This window comes from Lycorma delicatula, chromosome 13 (genome assembly GCF_047948215.1).
Source record: "Lycorma delicatula isolate Av1 chromosome 13, ASM4794821v1, whole genome shotgun sequence".
In the NCBI taxonomy this organism is placed as follows: domain Eukaryota; kingdom Metazoa; phylum Arthropoda; class Insecta; order Hemiptera; family Fulgoridae; genus Lycorma; species Lycorma delicatula.
The window spans coordinates 28202067-28221644 of record NC_134467.1 but is presented as its reverse complement, the minus strand read 5'-3'; the positions used below and the strand labels follow the sequence as shown (position 1 = coordinate 28221644).

The following is a 19578-nucleotide window of genomic DNA, read 5'->3' as shown; positions in this document are numbered from 1 at the left end:
AGCACCAAAATATTAGACAAAAGAACAAAATACATATAAAAGGACCACTTTAGAAATGATACATATCAAGAAAAATACAAACATTGTCAACAATAGACTGGACATAGAATTAAGCAACATATATGTTAATTTAATTTAAAAATCAGACTTATATTGTAAATTTAGTTTTAAGGAAAATGATGTGCATTGTAAAGGGTTCAATACACAGGAAATAGCAATCAGGTTATATATAGAGATAATAATCTAAACATAAGATGAGTCAGGGGTAAGATGAGTAGGGGGATCTACTACAACAAGGGTGGGGATAAAATATTGTTATCTACGATGTGTAGAACAGTTAATTTTTTAGTATGTAAGAGAATTTTGTATGATGTGTGCATGAATGTGTATTGTCACCTGAGGAAGCCTACAGTATTCTAAGTGAAACGTTGTGTATTTAATTTATAAGTTTGTATAATTGATTGGTTAACCCAAGAAAGTAGTAGGGGTAATATTTTTAAGTAAAATATGTCTTTTTATTGTATTTAATTCTATCCAATCAAGAGGAAAATAAACTTAAATACATTTACGTTAATATTCATATATATATATATATATATATATATATTTTATTTTTAAAATAACATGTCGTAACAGTTTGCTGTCGTAACATCTCGTAACTACTGAAGACAAATTAATGAAAATTTACACTTTCTCCTTAAGGTGTTGTAATTGGATATTAAGAAAATCCAATTTGAAATTCCTAGTTTAATAGGTTTAAGGAATAGCAATGAATTTTTTTTTTTTTTTATTTCTTGTTAACAGATGTAGATAGCAACTTAATTTTTGGTGTGTGTAATCTTAATATGACTATGTAAAAATTGATTTGTACATTTTTTGGAATTCAAAGATTAAAAATGGATTTTTAATTCTTTTTAAACCCTGTTATTTTTTTTAATTTCCCACTAACAAATGAAGAAATCAACCTGACTTTTGTTGAGTCCTGATCTTCATGTCAATAAACCAATTTATAGATTTTTTAAATTTTGACCTTGAAAGATGATGAAAGAAGGTTAAAAAAAATAAATTTACAGTTTCCCAATCCCGACTAAAGTAAACTAGATATTCAGTAGATTTGGGCTTGCAAATACTCTTCAGATAAATATTTAAAAACCATTTTAGGGTTTTTTAATCCCGATTTTTTATGGGATGCAAAGGTATAATGGTGCTGTGGCTCAACCAACACAACCACTGCCAGCGTAACTGTATGTGTGACTGGCTGTATCTCTGGTTACCTAACTAAAGAACATAAAATAAAAGAATCGATAAAGCTATGGGGAACACAAGTAACCATATAGTGCAGGTGTAGTGGGATGAGGAGCTAGTACATATATAAATTTTTCTTTTCTAATTTATACTTTACTACTGCACAGAATATTAAAAGATAATAGATCAAATTATTTTTTACTGAAAATTTTGATCTTTTATGCAATTTTACTCCAAATATTGCATAATTAAGTCATTCATATTTAAAAACCTTATGGTACATCCGAGATAAAAATCTGTCTAGAACAAAGCCCAAAAAGTTTGCAACCTTTTTGCCAGATCTTAATTTTTCTAGGCTCTGGTAAGAAACTGGCTCTCCAATTTCCATATACACACAACACAAATCCTTTAATATTTCAACAAGTTAAGTTAAATAGGCTGAAATCAGTTTGTTATAAAACACAAAAATTAATCGTACTTGCTTTTTAATCCTAAAGTACAACTTTAGGATAAATGTTTTTTTATCCAGCAAAATTCCCATCACGCATATTAACACATATAAAATAATGACAAACATGAAAAGAATTATGCGTTTGGAGCTAAAAAAAAAATCTAAGATTTCCTTTTTAAGACAATCATTTGGATGAGTGACTAATACTCAAAGGCCACAACCAATTAAAGTTCTACTTAAGATCCAAATCAGTCACCCTAGGCATTTTTCATATGCCGCAAAATTCACTTTTAATAAATAATACATAAACAAAATACCTTATCTCGTCTTCGTAAATGAATTTCTTCAGATATTTGTTCTAATCTTCTTAATGAAGCAGCATATCTAGCTTTAGCTTTGGCGATTGCGCTTTCTAATTGATTAATATGGCACTTCTGTGCATCTAATTTACTTTGACATATCGCTTTCTCTTCAAAATATGGTCTCGATTTAGCTATACTTCTTTTTAATCTTTGCTCTAATATTTGTACCTGAAAAATATATATATATAAAAAATTACTGTATTTTATAAATAATACAGCCCACATTTATGTGAATTTCAATTAACTGAAACACTGTTCATTTATAATGAACAATAATAAAAAAAAATTGACAATATAATTAAAACAGCAGATAATGAGAATTAGGTATGCGAAAGCAAAGCAGACTATGGCTTGCATCTCTAATTCAGTAAATTGATCATAAAACATTTTGATCACATTTGTTTAATGAATTGTTTAATGCGTTGGCTACAATATATTTTTACTGTATGTAATTTTCATGCTTTATAAATCCCTGGTACTTGCATTTCTATTGGTCCAATACAGTCTACATATCTTGTAAACTTTAACCTATTCTAATGCTATCTATCAGTCACTGATAGAACTATTTGTAAATTTTATATTCAAATTGTCCAGTATGATTTTAATCCTTTTAATATCAGAATTTCATTTTTAGAATTACTCAATATAACATAAAGAAAATAAATATGGAGGATAGACAAAAAATTCATCAGCTGCCCAGAAGGGAAATTAAGGGGAGAATAGGACGATGCCTCATTGTAAATACTCATACAGGACATAAGACACGCAGTACTGCCAACATGCTAAATATGAAGGTACTCCTTGCTGCAACAGTTTTTTTGCTGCCATAGTACTGATATCAACTTTTCATAATTTTTATATGTAAAAAAAAAAATATATTCAAAATGCTTTGATAGTTTGCATAAGAAAGTACTAAGAGATCAATTTCATAGAAAATGTATTATGATAAATAATGTTGTATTACTATTGTAATTGCCAATGCATTCAGCATATTAAAAAATAAACAGTTTTTTTATTAAAAGAAATATATATTATTAACTACAGTGCAATATATTTTATATAGAATAAAAAAATTCTTACAAGGATATTTAATTCAACATAGTACATATATAGAGATAAAAGTACATATACGAAATTCTATACTTCTGTACATCTATATGTTAATTATTACACTTATATAGCAATACACTCAAGTAGTACGCTATTTCAAATCATTATAGAGGTGAAATCACACGTTATCTTTCGGTATTCATGAGCCAGGAATGCCCAGATATGACTTTTTTGAAATGAAAGGAGTAAATGCAAAATTACTAACAAATAAGTAAATACAAAGTCTGATAAAAAAAATTCTGACCATATTAATTTTTTCTAGAACATTATTTGAATGCGAGCAGCAAAGCTTTGTAAAACATAGGACTAGTATCTAGTCCACATGCATGTTTTTTTTTTTGTAACGTTATAATGACAAAACATGTTGAACAATCCTACTTGCATCAAGTTCTACCAAACGCTTGACAATACCCAAAACAAAAAAATTTCTAAGATTAAACACTCTTTCAGGAACAAAGCTACAGGGATAAGTGGTATAACCATTTTCAAAATGACTGAACTCTAGTTGAAAGTGTCTAGTATATCAGTATGCCATCCATCAACATGCTGAAATCCAAATGTCATTAATGCCTGTGGTTTGGTAACAGAAAATAATCGGTTGACTGAGAAATTGCAGATATAATTGGGATAAGCAATGACTGCATAATTTTAAAAGATGATTTGAGCTTGCACAGAATAACTGTAACATTTCTTTCTAATTAATTTTGTTTGAAGAGAAAGAGATTCATTCTGATGTTGTACAGGACATGTTAGAAAGTACCATTAGTAAATCCTAGTTTCCTTACAACTTGTGTTAACTGTTTATGATTCTTGAGTGTACGACTACAACTCATAAAACCAAAATTCAGTCATCAATCTCATCATCATCATTATCATTCTGAAGGATGAAGAAAGTAAAACAAATGAGAACCACAAAGAAAGTAATATCGATTGTTATTTTGAATACCGCAGAGTTAACATTGCAAATGTACACTAAAATCTGGAAGTTCACTTTTATCTTTATAAAGTAGTTTGGCACAGAAGACCAGACCATTGTAAATATCGTATAAGATGGAATTGTATCACAGTAATGCATCCATCTAATCGTCATGTCTAATCCATTCTTGGTCAAGCATGGAATTGCTCACGTTCCTAACAGGTTCCTTGTGATTTCTGGTTGTTTCCCAAGCTGAAGATTCTATTGAAAAGTTTCTGATTTGAACAGCAAGGATGACATAATGATAACAATAGTAATTCCAAAACAGACTACAAAAAAATTTTTTCAGCAATGGAAGAACCTTCACCTTCAGGTAAAGGATAGTTCTATCCTTTAAAACTATCCTTTATAGCTTTGACAGCTATTTCTATCCATAGCTGTCAAAGCACTATGATTGTGATTTTGTAAGCCATTATTTTTTCTTTATTAATTCTCATAAATAACATTACAGGCAATGCAATGCATGTTACAATTGTTTACCGTTTCAATTATTTCTAGCAATTGATGACAGTTTAACAAATGTGCATGATGAGGCTCAGAGTGTTCTGTCTTCTGTCATCAATGATGATGTAAACTGTCTAACCCACTTTTTCACCATTAACTTCAGTAAAATGCTGATGAATTTCATTAGGTGACACACTTTTGCTGTACTTAACTGTATTTCACAACTGGCAGGTACTTCAGTTACCTTAAATGCTCAAAACAAATTGTAAACATAGACACTGCATTGCCTGTAATGGCATCTATGGAGAATATAAACAAGGAATAATAGCATGCATGCGCAAAGGAAAGAGTTGACACCCGTAAATAGAAACAGTAATTACTTTCCGAATATACATCATACTTAAATGAAGATTATTTATATTTGAAGCAACTAGGTAGACAAATTTTTTTGATGACCTATGGTCAGGTAGTTTTTAAACGCAACTCAAATATAAATAATATATAGATTATGAACGATACCTTTTGTTCAGCAGCATTGAACAAAGTTGCTCGCTTTTGGTGCTCTCTACCACTTTCTGCTTTTTGATTCTCTGCTTCAGTCACCTGTACATATAAATAATTCATTATAAATATTATTAATTACAAAAAAAAGTAGTATTTATAAATTTTAATAGAAACCATGAACTTTTCATTCAATTGAAAAAAAAAAAAAAAAAAAAAAAAAACTAGTTACAAATCTTTCATCATTCTACAGTGGGAATGTTGATTTATAAGCAGAAAAAAGGATTCTCAGTTATATAAATAGAATGGATTGGCCACCTGGATAATTCTTCCAAAATGAAAATAAATAAACATTTATTTTTTGAAAAATATAAATATTTAATAATGTACATATACTAAACTAAAAAGATTAATAAAATTATTAAACTCACAGCCCATAATATTTCTGGACAAATCAAAATTTTCAGCTTTATTGCAAGAAATTCCAGAATTTAAATAAATTACCTACAATTATATTGAATGTAAAGGAAATTTTATAATGAAGAAAAAAATTTCTGATATTTTAGATTTTTATTGAAATCCTACAAAATTATCACTAATAATCATTACAACAAAAAGAAATAAATTCAAAAATGTAATATACAAAACACAATGGTTTGTATAATCTGTTTCTGTACACCAATTTCATTTGTTTTTATAAGTAATTTTTTTTAATGAAATTTATTTTTTAAATCCACATGCATCACAATGATGTAACACAAATTTCAATAGATACTGTTACGGTAACATTTTATATGTACAACCTATATTACATTCCATTTGTTCTAGCAATAAAGAACTACTTATTTTAAAAATTAAACTAAAAATAATTTTATTATATAAATCATACTACTCTGCTCATGAATTTCTAAATAATACTAATTAGAAACCTGAACTTTTTGCACACCTGTACAAACAGTAATACTTGTACTCAAGTATTTAGTATTTAATATTTTTAAAACTGTTATTTTACTATGAGGGTTATTTTTTTTCAAGGTCCGATCTGTCACGAAATTAAAACCGCAGTGAAAATAAAAAATTTTTTATTTGTAACAAATACTTACATAGTTATGCTATTTCTCTACATAATCGCCACTCCGATATAGACATTTGTCATAGTGTGGTACCAACTTTCCAATACCCTCGTCATAGAACAGAGCCGCCTGTGTTTTCAGCCATATTTCTACGCCGGTCTGCAGCTCGATGTCTGTGCCAAAATGTTGTCCTCTAGCCAGCGTTTCATGTGAGCAAAGAGGTGAAAATCAGATGGAGCCAATTCCGGGCTGTATAATTGGTGAATAAGAATAAGCGGAGAGGAATGTTGTCATCAGGCATTGTTTTTCTCCATGACAATGCTCGGCTGCACACTGCAGCTGTAACAAAGAAGCTCCTGCAGCGTTTTCGTTGGGAAGTGTTTGGTCACCCACCATACAGCCTGGACTAGGCTGGTCATGGGGGAGTACGACATCTGGGGTGGTTTTGGTCTTGGACGAACAGGAAGTCAGAAATATTAGAAAAAGTGATCCCCCTCTTAACTGTCTCTGTGAGGACTTAAAATATATTTCGTTTTGCAAATATCGATAAGCCGACTGGCCGCCTCACACCCAAATGGTCTTTGACGTGCATGACCAATGGTCTTCTCTGAGTTTTTGAGAACGAATTCTCTAATGAAGTTTCTTCCTGCACAGTGCAGCATTCATGCTAACAGAACCAAAAGAAAATCTCCATACACCCTTTTCAATCTTGAAAAAGTTGAAGTAGCATTCTCAAAAAGTTTAACATAAAACTTAATTGCACAATGTTGCTCATAATTAGTATCACTCATTTTTGTAATGCACAATAAAAACTAGTTTCACGAAAAGTTTGTTTACATGTCACGTGGCATCCATAGACAAAAAATAATAATACCTAATATAAATAAGCTGTTCATATAACCATATGTTTACTAGTAACTTTACAGTGTTGCCACTTCAGTTGCCAAAAAAAACTAGTTTCATTTCTTTATTTCCAGACCTCGTATATGCAAACAAAATTTATATTTGTTGTTATCCTGAACTAGAGATATTCAATAAATAAATTATCAAAATAGAAAAATAATGAAAATATTAAAGAAAATTTACAGAAGTAAAATTTATGAATAATAATACTTACAATACTGAAAAAAACCTACCAAAAATGGAAACAACATTGGGAGCTGAGTTTTAAAACTTAGGAAGTACGACAACAAAAAACTTATTGACCTATCTTGTATAAAAAAAGTTCAATATCTTTATTAATATAATAATATTCTGAACACATTTATGAAAATTAACACTAATGATTACTGCATACACATAATTAGTGTGTCATTTAATACATTCTTACTGTGGGACTATTATACAAGGGTCATTCATTAATTAAATTCATTCCTATACTGCATTCTTGACTTACTTGTTGATGCTGAACTCAGCGACATATAATAACTCTTTGAGAAGACCAAAAAAAAAAAAACTGATGGTGTGAAATTGAGACTGTAAAGTGGATGTGACAACACCTACCAACCCAACTTTTGACCAGCTTCCATTTTTTGAGCAGTACGGGTTAGGTGTCATCATGTTAGAAAAGAATCATGATTTTTCAGAGGAAACCAGTTGGTTTCACTTTATTTTCTAGAATGTCACAGTAGTACTCAATGTTGATAGTACACTGTTCTACCTAATAATCACAATAAATTGGACTATTATAATACTAAAACATCATTAGCATCACTTTACTGGCCGACATATAGCTTTTGAAATTCTGGTGGATGAACTCAGATATTTCCATTTCATACTCTGACACTTGGATTCTGGCTCAAAATGCAGAATTCAAGTTTCATCATAAGTTATTATATGATCTATAGAAAAGCATTACCTTTGACTAAAAGCAGAATTTAAGTTCCATGCAAATTTGGGTATCTTTGTAACTTTGAGTCTACCATCTCACAACCCATATTGAACATGTTTTGCAATAATTCAGCTTATGGATAATTAAATGGACACTGAAACTCATGCTACAAAAAATGTCATCTATTTAAAAAATTTTAATGTGTCTAATTTTGTAAATAAGATCATTAATGAAGTTTTACAAAGTGCAAGTAAAAAATTCTTGGTTTTCTGCTATGTTGAAAATTGGTGATACTTTCTGTCAGGGAAGTTGACTTGAATGCCAGATAGTTTCAATTTATTATATTAGTTTTCCTGTAGTTAAAAATTTGCCTCCTTAATTATTGAATAACACTTATAATAAAAAAGTGTTCATCTAATGAATTCCTAATCAGAAATAATAACAGTACGTTTTAAAATAGGAATTTTTATTTTATTTTAATTTGGAAATTATTTCCTCATTATTTATTTATTTGTTCTAAATTTTTTGACACCAATTTTTATAATACAGTTTATTTACTAACATTAAATGCAAACAAAATCATAAAAGTATTCAATGAGACAAAATAATATTTATGACAAATTAATGTTTACGTATTATATAATGATGAATCACATATATTACTCACAATATAAAAGTGGAGTATAACATAGCAATAAAATATATGAACAATCAAGTTTTTATAACTGATGAGGTAAAGTTAACAGTTTTATTTCAATAAACATTTGTTGTTAGTCTATCAGTATAACAAATTCTATCAATATATAATACCTTTGATAAAATGCAAAAAAAAAAAAATTATTTAAAAATGATGCTTCAGTTGCAATACTAAAATACTACTTGCTTAGAATCTCTAGTAGATTAATATTCTATATTTAATAATAAAGGTGTAAAACTACTGTCCTGTACAAATAAATTATAAAACCAACAAGATGAATACGTCCTTTTCTAAACTTAAAGTTTATTACATCAATAAAGTTAATAAATAGATCCTTTAGCCTTGATATACAGCTATACCTGCCTGTTATATAATTGATCTTAAAAAAGTGATAAAAAGTCTAAAATTTTAGGGTAAAAATTGAAAAACTCTTTATAAATTTTGTTACTTTATAGTCTGTTATCATGGATTCAGATATACTAAGAATATAGATTATGTCTTGAAACTTTTTCATGAAGATTTATTTATTCTACGATAAAAGTTGATTAAAAAATTTATTTACTTTTAAAATTTACATTCCTTTGATATTTTGAAAAATCTAATTTAATATAACTTTTTTAATGCATGAATAACTCTTAGAAAACTATCCAGTATATCTTTCAACAAATTTGTTGTGTTTATTAATATAAAATTTAAAGTCGTATTCCTTCCATAACATATGACTGCAATGATTCAACTTCTTGGTCCAAGGTATAATTCATACATTTACAGATTATAATCATGTATTACTGTTGAATTTGCTATTTTCTGATACTAAAGTTACTAGATTTTTTTTCTTATAAAATACCATACAATTAAGGCAGTTATAATCAAAAAGGGAATTATCTAACGCAAATATAACAAAGAGATACAATTAAAAACTATCAAATAAAAAATTTTTCCCACTAGAAGAAAATAAGAAAAAGAAAAAAAAAGAAAATGAATTATTTATAATGTTTTTTCGACTTTAGATAATTTAACAAGTATATTTAATTTTGAAATATGTTCCCATTAGATATATTTTTTAACAGAGTATCAGATATCATAGCATAAAATTGGTAAATAGTTTACTACTTGATCATAAATCAATATCAGGTATAAAAATCATTTTGAGCTGTATAACCTATTTTTTAAATAAAAATATAAAAATGGATCTTTTCCATTATGTATCAAGAAATTATTTTTCATCATATTGATTATTTTTCATTTACTGCTAGGCGAAGAGGCTAACAACAGTCAAATTTTGCCTGGAGAAGCAAGAGATTAACCATAATACAAAAGTTGATTGATCCAACTACTAAGGTTTGTGCCCACATTAGAATTGCTAATCAGTTTGTGCCTACAAAGTGGGAAGATTGACTTAACAATTGAAATCAATGAGAATTTGTTTTCATATTGAAAATATAATGACGGCCAGGACCTATCTCAGTAATGGGTATTCGGTGGTTTCTACCATGAAACCAAAGAATATTTTCTAGTTCCTGTACAGGGTAGATGTGCAGAAACATTACTGTCCTTCATAGTGAATTATATTCAGCTAGGATCATATTATTTCAAATGAGTGGCATCGTAAAATTTGAAACCTACTGGGTAATTATACCCTCTGAGTCATGAGACCTTGCCAATGGTGAGGGCGCGTAAGTGTTCACAATGATGGATTGAAGGTGCAACCATATCAGAGAGGTATCTGTTGACAGCCAAACTAAGGAATGATTTCTAAAGAGGGCAGCAGCTCTTTCAGTAGTTGTTAAGGGCATAGATCAGGAGGACTTAAACTACCATATCAACATCACTCAAATTTATGAGTATTGCGCAGCTGAAAGCAGTGGAAAACTACAGCTGTTTTTTTTACAAGTAAATGTAGCTCTCTGCATTTTCATACAACAAAGATGGAGACACCTTCCTTGGTAAAATATTCCAGAGGTAAACTAGTCGCACTGTTCAGATATCCGGGTGGGGACTACTCAGGAAGGGGTCACCAGGGAATTAAAACATAACATTCTACGAATCGGAACATGGAATGTTAGAAGTCTAATAAAGGCTGGTAGGTTAGAAAATTTAAAGAGGAAAATGGATAGGTTAAATGTAGATGTAGTAGGAATTAGCGAGGTTTGGTGGGAAGAAAAAAACAACTTTTGGTCAGGTGATTTTAGAATAATTAACTCAGCATAAAATAAAGGGTAGGCAGGAGTATGTTTTGTAATGAACAAGAAGATAGGAAAGAGAGTAAAATATTTCAAAAAGCTTAGCAACAGAATCATTGTACTAAGGATAAAATCAAAACCTAAGCCAACAACGATTGTTAATGTCTATATGCCTACAAGTGCCCATGATGATGATGAGGTAAAGTGTGTATACGAAGAAATTGACAAAGTAATTAAAAGCATAAAAGGAGATAAAAATTGAATAACAGTTGGAGATTGGAATGCAAGCATCGGAAAAAGCAAGAAAGGAAATATTGTGAGTGAATATGGGTTGAGCAAAAGAAATGGAATAGGTGACCAACTTACTGGATTTTGCAAAAAAAAAAATAACTTAGTAATTGTCCAGTTTAACCCAGTTAAAAAATCATACTAGAAGAATATACACATGGAAAAAGCCTGGTGATACTGCAAGGTATCAGATAAATTATATCTTGGTTAAACAAAGATTTAGAAATCAACTCATCGGCTGCAAAGCATATCCTAGAGCAGATATTGATAGCGACCATAATTTAGTGATAATGAAATGTATATTCGGGTTTGAAAACCTGAAGAAAAGGTGTCACACAAGATGGTAGAATTTAGAGAAGCTTGAGGAAGAGGAGGTAAAGAAGATTTTTGAGAAGGACATCGCAAGAGGTAGAAAATATAGAAGGCGAATATGAGAGAATGTTAAAAAGAAAATTCCTTAATCAGCAGAAGTGAACTGATAGAAAACCTTGGATGTCAGAGGATATATTGCAGCTGATGGATGAATGTAGAAAGTATAAGAATGCTAGTGATGAAGAAAGTAAAAGGACTTACTACAATTAAGAAATACTATAAACAGGAAGTGAAAGAAGAGCGGATTAAAGAAAAGTGTTCAGAAATGTGCAAAGAGAAATGATCATTGGCACAGTAGACAAAGCATACAGGAAAGTTAAAGAGAATTTGTGGTACATAAATTAAAATCTAATAATGTGTTAAATAAAAATGGTACATTGATTTATAATACGAAAGAAAAGCTCGATAAGTGGGTTGAATATATTATAGTTATACAGAGGAAATGAATTAGAAACTGGTGTTATAGAGGAAGAAGAGGATGAAAAGGGAGATACAATATTGAGATCTGAATTTAATAGAGCATTATCGCAGCAGTCTTTCTGCCAGAAAGACTCCTGCGAAGTATTAGAAATTACTATTATATTAGAATTACTGTGAAGCGCAGATGAGGAAGTGATAGATAGATTATACAAACTGGGGTGTAATATTTAAGAAAAGGGGGAAGTTCTATCAGACTTCAAAAAGTGTTATTGTCATGATACCAAAGAAAGCAGGAGCAGATAAATGTGAACAAAACAATTAGCTTAACTACTCATGCATCAAAAATCTTAACAAGAATTCTGTACAGAAGAAATGAGAGGAGAGTGGATGAAGTGCTGAGAGAAGACCAATCTGGTTTCAGGAAAAGTATAGGGACAAGGGAAGAAATTTTAGTGCTCATATTAATAGCAGAAGGAAGATTAAAGAAAAGCAAACCAACATACTTGTCATTTATAGACTTAGAAAAGGCATTTGATAACACACACTGGAATAAAATGTTAAGCATTTAAAAAAATGTAGGGTTCAAGTATAGAGATAGAAGAAAACTGCTAACATTTACAATAACCAAACTACAACAGTAATAACTGAAGAACATAAGAAAGAAGCTGTAATCAAAAAAGGGGAGTCCGACAGGGATGTTCTCTATCACTGTTACTTTTTAATTTTTACAGAGAACTAGCAGTTAATGATGTTGAAGAACAATTTAGATCTGGAATAACAGTGCAAGGTGAAAAGATAAAGATGCTACGATTTGCTGATGATACAGTAATTCTAGCTGAGAGTAAAGAGACTTAGAAGAAATAATGAATGGCATGGATGAAGTCCTACGCAAGAACTATCACATGAAAATAAACAAGAACAAAATGGAAGTAATGAAATATAGTAGAAATAATGTACATGGATCACTGAATATAAAAATAGGAAGAGAAAAGATTATGGAGGTAAAAGAATTTTGTTATTTGGGAAGTAAAATTACTAAAGATGGACAAGGCAGGAACGATATAAAATGTCGAATAGCACAGGTAAAACGAGATTTCAGTCAGAAATATAATTTACTTACATCAAAAATTAATTTAAACATCAGGAAAACATTTTTTCAATTATATGTGTGGAGTGTAGCTTTATATGGAAGTGAAACTTGGACGATCGGAGTACCTGAGAAGAAAAGATTAGAAGCTTTTGAAATGCAGTGCTACAGGAGAATGTTAAAAGTCAGATGGGTGGATAAAGAGACAAATGAAGAGGTGTTGTGGCAAATTGATGAAGAAAGAAGCATTTGGAAGTATGTAGATAAAAGAAAAGACGGGCTTATAGGTCACACATTAAGGCATCCTGTAATAGTTACTTTGATATTGGAAGGAGAGGTAGATGGAAAAAATTGTGCAAGCAGGCAACATTTGAAATATGTAAAACAAATTTTTAGGGATAAAGGATGTAGAGGGTATATAGAAATGAAACGAATGGCACTAGATAGGGATTCTTGGAGAGCCGCATCAAATCAGTCAAATGACTGAAGAAAGAAAAAAGGAATATATAAACATCAAACTTTCAATCGCTAGGAAAATTTTGATGACCCGCCAAAAGGAGCACACACACAAAAGATAAAAGTATACAGAGGTCGGTCAAACAAAGGAATAAAATCAGCTATAGCATTGGTAGAACACTGCTCAAGTCACATCTCATTGAGTTTATATGGCACCAAAATTACCAAAATAGTAATTTGTTAGAAATCCTACTGCTTATTGACCTCCACAATCACAACAAATGAAAATTTTTCATTTTTTTGTTTGTTAAGTACATGGTAGTTTAACTGTACATCAGTTTAAGTAAATATAATTTCTGTAAAAAAAATCTCTTAACACTAAAGAAAAGATTGAAAAATAAGTAAAAAAAAACACTTAATATGCTAAAAAATAATCATTCTTATTAATTGTGGGTAAGCATATAACATGGATCTCACTATATCTAATTTTGAGTAGAATACTCTTATTATGTGTAGCACCCTGAAAGAAAATAGCCCCTATATAGAATGAGCAATTACTATACGTGACGTGTTTTAATGAGCCAAAATGAAGATAATAAACGTTAAAGTAAAAAAATCAATATTAAAAATTATAGTAAGTCAGTCATATGACTAATGATAAAAAATAAAACAATAAAAAGTTTAGGTACATAGTATAAATTTATACATTGTCTTAAGACAAACAAATCTTTAAAAAAATGAACCATGTCACAGAATAATTTATATTAAATTTGTATAAATAAAAGTGTAAATGAAGTTGTAAAATTTTATAAATAATTCTTTTTGATATTTATAAACATTGTAAATGCAATAGACAAAAAAAGAAAATTAAAATCGATATAAAAACATTATATAACAATATTCACATAAAATATATCAAGCAATAATTATATTATTAATTAAAACATATATTATATTATTAATAATTATAATTATCAAGCAATTATTGATAAAATATTATCAAATATAATTAAAATTAAACGTAAAATAATTATTGTTTAACAAATAAATCATACATTTTTATAAAATAAAATCCTTTATACCTTAAACATGTAAATGATATTAAAAAAAAAAAAAAAAAAAAAATACAACCTTTTACTAGCATCAATTTGAAACTATAAACAGATGTTTAAACACATTTTTTATAGTTCAAATAAAAGTGTGATTCATTTCTTTAACAATTTACTTTTAATACACAATGAAAATTATAAAATTAAAAAAACAAATACTAACACATTTGCTATAAAAATGTTTCCAATAATTTAATTTACCGACTTAAATAATTTTTACTTTCCTGTCTAGATAGTGCTTTAGCAGAGGTATAGTTCTAGAAGGGAAAGTATTGTAATCAGTCCAATTTGAGCATACATGGATAGCATCTTCACATTTTGACACCTAAAGAAACTCAAAAAAGCGGATGAAAATTTTCCGAATGTTAATATTCGAATGTACATGTACGAGGTGCGACAATAAAGTAATGAGACTGATGTGAAAAAAAATGTTGCTTACCGTTTTAGTCATGTTTAGTGTTGTCTCCTTCAAAGTAGTTCCCCTCTGATTGCACACACTTATTTCAGCGCTTCTGCCATTGATGGTAACATTTCTGGAACTCATCTTCTGTAATATCCTCCAAGACCCTCGTCACAGCTTTTTGGACATCTTGTGTTGTTTGAAAATGGTGTCCCTTGACCGCCATTTTGACTCTTGAAAATAGAAAAAAGTCGCACGGAGCGATATCTGGTGAATAAGGTGGCTGTGGTAGTACTGAAAATTGTTTTGAGGTTAAAATTTGCTATACTGACAGAGCGCATTATCGTGATGCAGAATCCAATTATCAGCGAGGTTGGCACAGACACGAAGAACTCGTTTACGAAGTCTTTCTATAATTTCTTTGTAGAAATATCGATTAACTGTGTGTCCAGGAGGCACCCGCTCTTTATGAACAATTCCCTTGGAATCGAAGAAGCACACAAGCATGCATTTCACTTTTGACTTTGACATGCCAATTTTTTTTTGGTCTGGGTGATCCCTTTGAGCACCGTTGTGAACTCTGGCGTTTTGTCTGTGGATCGTATTGAAAAAACCAACCTTCATCACCGGTGAATAACACGGCTCAACAAATCTGGATTGATTTACGTTTGCTCTAACAGATCGGTTGCCACATTTTTCCGTGTTTCTCGCTGTTGTTGTGTGAGATTTTTGGGGACCATTTTTGCACAAATCTTTCTCGTACCAAGATCTTCAGTTAATATTAGACGAACCGTTTCTCGATCGATGTTGGGTTCTTCTGCAATCATTTTCACGGATAATCTTCGATCAGATCGTACGATTTCACGCACCCTGGTTAAGTTGACATCTGTCCGTGAGATTGATGGTTGTATACTGCGGTCTTCATCTTCAACATTCGTTCTGTCTTCACTAAAGATTTTATGCCACCGAAAAACTTGAGCTCTTGACATAACCTCTTCTCCAAAAGCCTTCTGATGCTTACTGTAAGTTGTCGTCGCGTTTTCACCTGATTTAACGCAAAAAGAAATGGCATACCGTTGCGCAATAATTTGCGGTTTCATTTCTGTAACGAGTGACACAAACTCGTGTTCACTTATTACAGCACAACTCACGACTGAGCAGTTGCATCAATGTGCCGCTTGGACTAGAAATAGCTTATAGACCAAGGTCAAAGATGGTGTGCCTACACAAGTTGCAGGGTTGCCACATCATGCAATATTCATTTTATAGTCTCGTTACTTTATTGTCGCACCTCGTATTTGGTGTTGATCTCTAAATCACTTTATATTTCCAGAACTTCTGGACCGATTTTGACAAAACTTGGTCAGATATGAGGCATTGATGCCAATAAATTTTCAAATAAAAAAGTCAAGTAGGTGAGGCCGTAGAGCAAGATATCTTGAGAATTTGCATAATTAAGGCCATATTTTTCTTAGGCATATTTGTTAAAAACTAAAAAATAACAATATTTGCAAAAAATATTTTTGCAAAATCACCTTCCCACTACAAAAAATTTTATTGTAATTGTCTGCTATGTTTTGACATCGCAGGTGAGCGGTAGAATTAAATAAATTAATAATATTTAAAGCGTAAAAAAGTAACTATGTTACGGGACCATATAATTCAATATAATACTTTGGCTTACTAGAAAGGACTTCATTATACTTCCATTCCTATTTTTAATAAATTATAGAACTATTTAAAATAATTTTCCCACATTAATTTTCCCATAGTTACACAACAGTCCCTTGTCTGATTTAGTACACACGTATATTGTTTTTTTTTTTTTTTAAGAAAAATCTTTTTAATAAAGATTGCATATTTATAAATATAATAAAAGGATAAAATAAATAACATATTTAATTTTTAAATAATGATTTCATGATTTATATTATGTTTTAAGATTTAAAGCGAGCTGTCAGATAAATCATTGTTTGACAATGTAATAATTTACATAATATGAATCATGAAATCGTTATTTATAGTATCAAACAATGATCTATCTGACAGCTCACTTTAAATCTTAAAAGAGACAAAATATTATAATACAAAATACAAAACTTCTTTATAAGTTGATAATTTGATACATAACACTTACTTTAATAGTTGCGTGATTTAACATTTCTTGCCAAGCATTATCAAATTCCCATTCATGTTGTTTGCTTAAAAATCTTGCCTCAGCTAAAGCAACAGTCTCTTTGGCAGCTTTATGTATTTCTAAAAACAGTAACAAAATGTACATTATAATTTTTTTTTTCCAGAGCAAAAATAGGCATCAGACCTATTTTTCTAGCAAAAAAATAGGTCAGAGAAAAATAGGCTGATGCCCAATAATAAAATATTAGTGGTAGATGAATTTAGAAGCATGAAAAATTCCAAGCAATTACATAAATAAATAGTATTCTTTTAAGTCGTTACGTATAAAATTACATTTTTCCTTTACTACTTTTATTTTTTTATCTCTGTCAAATGCTATTTCAAAGGTCTCCACTTCTTCAGATAACATATTTACTTTCCCAGCTATAATTCTACTAATGCTGCAGGAGCGTAGCTATAAAGGGGCAAAATATAGCCTGGTTATACAGGACCAGCAGCTATCTTTGTATTTAAATTGACGTAAATTAATTTACTTTAATTTTTTTTTTCTACAGCTGTATTATAACATTTGAATTATGCAGCTGGAATCTGTATCATAATGAGGGTCATTGTGGAAAGATTTTCATTATGATCTGTATCATAATGAAAATCAAACATAACCAATGAAAATATATCATAATCAAAAGTCAGATACATGAGTGTTCTCCGTCCTTTTTTATTTGCTCAACGGCCAGATCCGGCTCCTCACGATTTTTTCTTATTTCTGAAATTAAAATCTAATAAAAATTAAAAACTAAAATAACAAAAAAAGTTAAAATTAAAAGATGAAAGGATGCCGTTTTGAAACTATTGATGAAATTAAAGCAAATTCATCACGAACCTTAAAACCCATTTCAAATGAAGCTATCCTGGACTGCTTCACCAAGTGGAAGCACTGCTGGGAAAAGTGTGTAAATAGGGAAGGGGAATACTTTGAGGGAGACAAGGACCGACAACCCGTAAAATTAATAATAATGATTAAAAAAATAAAGTTTGGTTATTTTCTGAACAGATCTCATATTTTAAAAAAAATTAAAAACATATTCTGTAAACAATCTATTCTATCACTGGTTTAAATAAAAAATCCAAATATTTACTCAGTTGTAGAAAAAATATGATACGCTCTATAATGGCCATTAATGCATTCTTGTAAAGATTACTTTGCACTCATGAAATCAATGGCTAAAATTATAGGTTCGTTGCATAATTTACTATTTTGTTTGTTAAATATTTTATTAAATTAAATTCTACATTCAACCTAATATTCGTATCTACATATTCTTATTAATCCCACCGTAGTAGGTTGTTATTTTTTAGAGGTATTTTATTATTTAGTCTTAACAATTACAGACTGATTGCCCAATTACAGGATTTTTTTCATGATAGAAGAGCAAGATATTCATTTTTTTACCATGTTAAATTATGCCAAGCCTGATTGGGATTTGAATCCAGAACATTTTGATTAGAGGAACCTATGAATGAGAGGCAAAAACAGTAGATTACTCTATCAGGGAAATCAACAGAGTATGGATGTGTTATTTTATAATTGATTGAAGTTACCATTAAGATAACTAATTGTTATTTGGCCTAGAGGAATAATAATAAATTTAATTCATTTCAATGACTGAAATAGTAAATATCTATTTATCTGTAGTCAGTATCTAAATATATATTTTTTTTCAAAGGATATTGAGAGAATATAAACATCAAATGCTCACCTATTAAAAATTATTTGATCAATTGTTTCATGTCTAAAAATGGCAACTTTTACAAAAGAATGAATATCATTAATGTTCACTTTTCCTGTAAAAATTCAATCCCTGCACGTCACATTGTTCCAGACACATTGATATAGCAGGTGTACTTTTGACTCTATAACAATAGTAACCGACAGAAAATACAGACATGGATCAATGAGTTTTGATATGTTAGTAGTATGGGTGAAAGTACAGGATGGCAACAACTGTTGCTTTGTGCAGAATTTGGTTTTCCAGTTACGTTCCAGTGTGCATTACATTTCAGCCACCTCTCTTAATTACTTATTAATGTTGACTTTAATCCTTATCATTTGGTAATAAATGTAAGATGATATCATTTTAAATTATACAATCAATGTAACAGATCATAAACAAAATAAAAATTTTCTTTTATGTTAAAAAAATGTAATAATTCATCAAACATTTTGATTAATAACAAACTATACTACCATAAATAGAAAGTTCGGATAAAATACTTGCAAAATTAAAAATGATGTTATCCCATGAATTCACCTACAGCTCAAAATATGATATAAAAAAAAAAAAAAAAGATTAAAAAGTAGTGAGCCTTTTGTGCACGAGATGATATAAACATCCCAAATCTCAGCAGCATGTATGAGTTGCAGTGGGTCAGGTCAAAC

At 29.9% G+C, this 19578-nt stretch overlaps 1 protein-coding gene across 1 annotated transcript in view; it reads right to left on the bottom strand.

Moving 5' to 3' along the window:
* LOC142333713 (SH3 domain-binding protein 5 homolog) overlaps positions 1–19578 on the bottom strand; it is a 43399-nt gene that overhangs the window by 12890 nt on the left and 10931 nt on the right. Inside the window, exons 3-5 of the mRNA XM_075381155.1 lie at positions 17143–17261; positions 5108–5191; positions 2014–2226 (exon numbers count right to left, since the gene is read on the bottom strand). Coding sequence (XP_075237270.1) covers positions 2014–2226; positions 5108–5191; positions 17143–17261 — 416 coding nt within the window. The remainder of the gene's footprint in view (positions 1–2013; positions 2227–5107; positions 5192–17142; positions 17262–19578) is intronic.